Source organism: Cynoglossus semilaevis, chromosome 1 (genome assembly GCF_000523025.1).
Source record: "Cynoglossus semilaevis isolate Cse_v1.0 chromosome 1, Cse_v1.0, whole genome shotgun sequence".
Classification (NCBI taxonomy): Eukaryota; Metazoa; Chordata; class Actinopteri; order Pleuronectiformes; family Cynoglossidae; genus Cynoglossus; species Cynoglossus semilaevis.
This window is the reverse complement of record NC_024307.1, coordinates 1,629,669-1,633,854: the sequence shown is the minus strand read 5'-3', so window position 1 is coordinate 1,633,854 and position 4,186 is coordinate 1,629,669. Positions and strand designations below refer to the sequence as shown.

The 4,186-nt window shown below is 40.9% G+C and overlaps 2 protein-coding genes across 4 annotated transcripts in view; both read right to left on the bottom strand.

Annotated features, from left to right (window-relative positions):
• mia2 (MIA SH3 domain ER export factor 2) overlaps window positions 1-238 on the bottom strand; it is an 18,297-nt gene extending 18,059 nt beyond the window's left edge. For 2 of the 3 annotated variants that reach the window (XM_025058903.1, XM_025058906.1), the window contains exon 1: window positions 45-238. In XM_025058903.1, the coding sequence (XP_024914671.1) occupies window positions 45-150 (106 nt within the window). In that variant the 5' untranslated portion in view covers window positions 151-238. The remainder of the gene's footprint in view (window positions 1-44) is intronic. The other variant, XM_025058899.1, reaches the window with a different exon arrangement.
• Window positions 181-4,186, bottom strand: part of LOC103378356 (C-C chemokine receptor type 6-like) — a 4,261-nt gene continuing 255 nt past the window's right edge. Inside the window, exon 2 of the mRNA XM_017031597.2 lies at window positions 181-2,224. Within this exon, the coding sequence (XP_016887086.1) occupies window positions 1,076-2,224 (1,149 nt within the window). The 3' untranslated portion in view covers window positions 181-1,075. The remainder of the gene's footprint in view (window positions 2,225-4,186) is intronic.

Sequence of the window (4,186 nt, the reverse complement as noted above, 5' to 3'; positions counted from 1 at the left end):
GAGGAACAGTCACAGAGGAACAGTCACAGAGCTGGAGAACTTACTCTCACACTCGGAGTCTCCACAGATTTTGTAGTCGGACAATAATCCCACCGTTAAATTAGGAATAAATAACATGATTATAATCCACAGGAATCGGTTCTGTGCCATTGCGGTTCCTGTGACTGAAGTGTCGTGTTAGAGAAGTTCCATTGACCTGTGGACGTTGTCTTTGGACTGTTGTTGTCAGGAAGGTTAGCAGCAGCTCTGAGATAAGATACAGACGTTAGCATAAAGCTAATGATTAACAGTCATGTGATGTCATCACAGCACGGTCATGTGATCAGAGACCAGCTGATGAGGTCGACCGTTGACAGAGTCGTTAGTAAACACTGAGTTAATGAAGTTAATTTTCATTACAAACTGGTTCAAACTGGTTTTCCTTCTTTATTGACCACAGACGTCAGTTCATCAGGAAAGAGTCAAATATTTAAAATACACGTCAGAAATCTGACAAAAGTGAAATCAAGTTTGATTTAATGAAGATCTGTTTTTGTAAACACATTTGTCATTTTGTCAAATAAAAACAAGAACTAAAAAAAACTGAAACAATTCCTTAGAATACCTGTAGAGGCAGCGCTAGAATCTAGAACCAAAAATCCAGTCCCCCAAATTCACAGATTTTCAAGTTGATTTTTTAAATAAAAGCGTTTGGAGGAATTAAATAAAACTGCAAGAGAATCCTGGGAAATGATGAGACACTTCTGTGTAATCAACAAACCCAGAAGGTGGCGGTAGAGTGCCACTTCATGTCGACAGAGAAGGAGGCAGGAAACAGGTGACAGTTTACACTTTTACAAAACTTAAATAAGAAATATTTTTGTTTTTTAAACAATTTTATTAATTTTGTTTTCACAGATTCAGATTTTTTTATATATGTTGTTATGAGATTGACAGTTAACCAGGTCAACCAGGTTAACCAGGTCAACCAGACCAGACCAGACTGACCAGTTTGACCAGAGCAGATCAATGGAGATGGTCCAGTGTTTCTGGACACAAATGGGACCATGTCAGTTGGTGAGGTTCACAGACCATGTCAGTTGGTGATTGGATTTGACCCGGTTCTGATTTGGTCACAGTTTGGACTGGTGGTAAAATCGTGATCCATCCCTTCCCCACAAGGTGGCAGCATGTTGCCGTTTCCTTCTGAAGACCTGAAACCTGAGAAGCGAAGGTCAGATGTTCTTCGTGACTGGGCCACAGGGTACCGGTACTGTTTCCTGAAGTGCCAGAATCCCTGCAGGATTTGTCGTAGGTGGCTCCTGAACCGGACGCCAACGAAGGCGTAGAGGACGGGGTTGAGGCAGCAGTGGAGGAAGGCCACGCTCTTGGAAACAGCCAGGACTTGGAGTTTGACTTGCTCCTCCCTGCAGCTCCTCTCCGTGAACAGCGGCAGCGTGTGCGTCAGCATCGCCACGTTATAAGGAGTGTGGCACGCCACGAAGACCAAAAAGATCACCAGGACCACGTGGACCGCCCGGTGTCTCCGCCTGATGGGTTTCCTCAGCAACGTGTAGATGATGCTGAAGTAGCAAAACACCATCACCACTAGAGGCAGCAGGTAGCCAATGGCAACTTGGAGGCTAGGAACCAGCACCTTTATCAGCCTTGCCGTCTCCTCCCTGTCGAAGCGAAGCTGACACCTCACCGCCGCGTTGTCCGCCCCAGGATTGTTCTCCTCGAATCGCTCCGTGTACATGAGGGTGGGCAGCGTCAAGGCCAGCGCCAACACCCAGACCACGGAGCAGATACGGCGGCCGTACGTCAGCGCGTGTGAGCGGGCCCCGAAAGACCTCCTAGCCTGGACGATGGCGACGTAACGGTCGGCGCTGATGCAGGCTAGCAGCAGCATGCCGCTGTACAGGTTGATGCTGTAGGTCGCACCCAGAACCTTACACCACACACCACCCATGGACCACTGGTTCTGCTCGTTGTATATGACAAAGGGCAGGGCCAGCACGAAGATCAGGTCGGCCACCGCCACGTTCAACAGGTACAGGTCTGTCATGGTCTTGGTTCTCTGGTAGAACATGTAGGTGATGAGAACCAGAACGTTGCCGACCAGACCGAAGGCACAGATAATGCAGTGGAGGTAAATCTGGACCCTGACCTCCACGGGGTCAGGGTCGAGGTCACAGAGGTCACCCCAGTCAGTGTAGTTGTAGGTGAAGTTCAAGTCAAAGAGCTGCATAAAAAAAAAATGACAGAGATTAAAAACAGAGGCTTCATTCTAATATGTATTCATACGTATTTATATACATTTATACATATACTGTATGTATATACATATACATGTATATACATATATACATACATATATGTACAGATATATTTAAATACATATACACATATATGTACATATATACAGATATATTTGTACATATATACATATATATTTATACACATACATACATACATATATGTACATATATATACACATTTTACATATATGTACATATATATATACACATGTTATTTTCTACATACAGTATATTAACAGACGTTCTCACATGAAGGTCAGCTGTGAGTGTTTGGCGCCTCGTCCGTTACATATTGACATATATTTATGTTTTTTTTAAATTCTTGTCCAGTTGATTGACAGCTGCAGGTGACAAATACATGCCAGACCTGATACCTGATAGTCAACTCTACAGCGCCACCTACTGTCTGTTCCTCTGGATCAGTTCAGTTTCAGAGGCAGAATAAAAGACAGACCCGTCAAACACCAGCATGTGTAGGCGCAGGATATGGGCTGCGACCCACACTGTGGTCACAGTATCTGTTCAGAGGATCAACACTGTTGTTTACTGTAGTTCTTCTTCCTCTGCTTGAAAATGACCCATTTCTTCTGCTTTGATTTTTCTTTCATGTCAACACATCTGCAGGTTCCTGCAGCCTGAACTGGAACTGATGAGAGACGCTGATAAGAAGATCAGAATGTCAGTCAGAAGATCAGAACGTCAGAAGATCAGAACGTCAGAACGTCAGAAGATCAGAACGTCAGAACGTCAGAAGATCAGAACGTCAGAACGTCAGAAGATCAGAACGTCAGAACGTCAGAAGATCAGAACGTCAGAACGTCAGAAGATCAGAACGTCAGAACGTCAGAAGATCAGAACATCAGAAGATCAGAACATCAGAAGATCAGATCATCTTCATCATCTTCTTCATCATCTTCATCCTTATCCTCATCATCTTCATCTTCATCATCCTAATCATCATCATCATCTTCATCATCTTCATCACCATCATCCTGTGACTCAGATCAAATCTCAGTTCAGACAGTTTCACTTCTCCTCCATCACTAACTAGTGCAGAGAGACGACCTCAGTAGTTCAGGTGACGACCAATCACACGGTACCTGCAGACTGTTGCTGCTTCCTTCCTGTTTCATTATCTCTCCATCTTTTCTTTCATTCTTTCTTTCTTCTGTTTGTGACGACAATAAAACAGTCAACGCTGTTTAACAGAAATGACTTCAAACTATTTCAGTGATAAAAAAAGATCATTATATATTATATATTATATATTATATATTATATATTATATATTATATATTATATATTATATATTATATATTATATATTATATATTATATATTAGATATTAGATTTATAACGACGTGGTGAACAAACTGCTTCTGCTTCTGTTGGTTCTGTTTTTTAGATCTTAAAATAAATCTTCAGCTCGTCTTCTTTCACTGAAGAGTTGAAGAGTTCAAATTCAAGTATTCAACTGTGGTTACTGTAGTATTGAAAAGTATTTTACTGTAGTTACTGTAGTATCGAAGAGTATTTTACTGTAGTTACTGTAGTATATGAAAGTATTTTACTGTCGTTACTGTAGTATCGAAGAGTATTTTACTGTAGTTACTGTAGTATATGAAAGTATTTTACTGTCGTTACTGTAGTATATGAAAGTATTTTACTGTCGTTACTGTAGTATCGAAGAGTATTTTACTGTAGTTACTGTTGTATTAAAAAAGTATTTTTCAGGAGTGTGAAAGTTAAAAATTGATTTTGTACAAATCCAAATTAATTTTCAGTGAAAATATAATGAATTAATAATTTAACTAACGAACTAACGTACTAACTAACTAACTAACTGACTGCCTAACTAACTAACTAACTACTAACTAACTAACTAA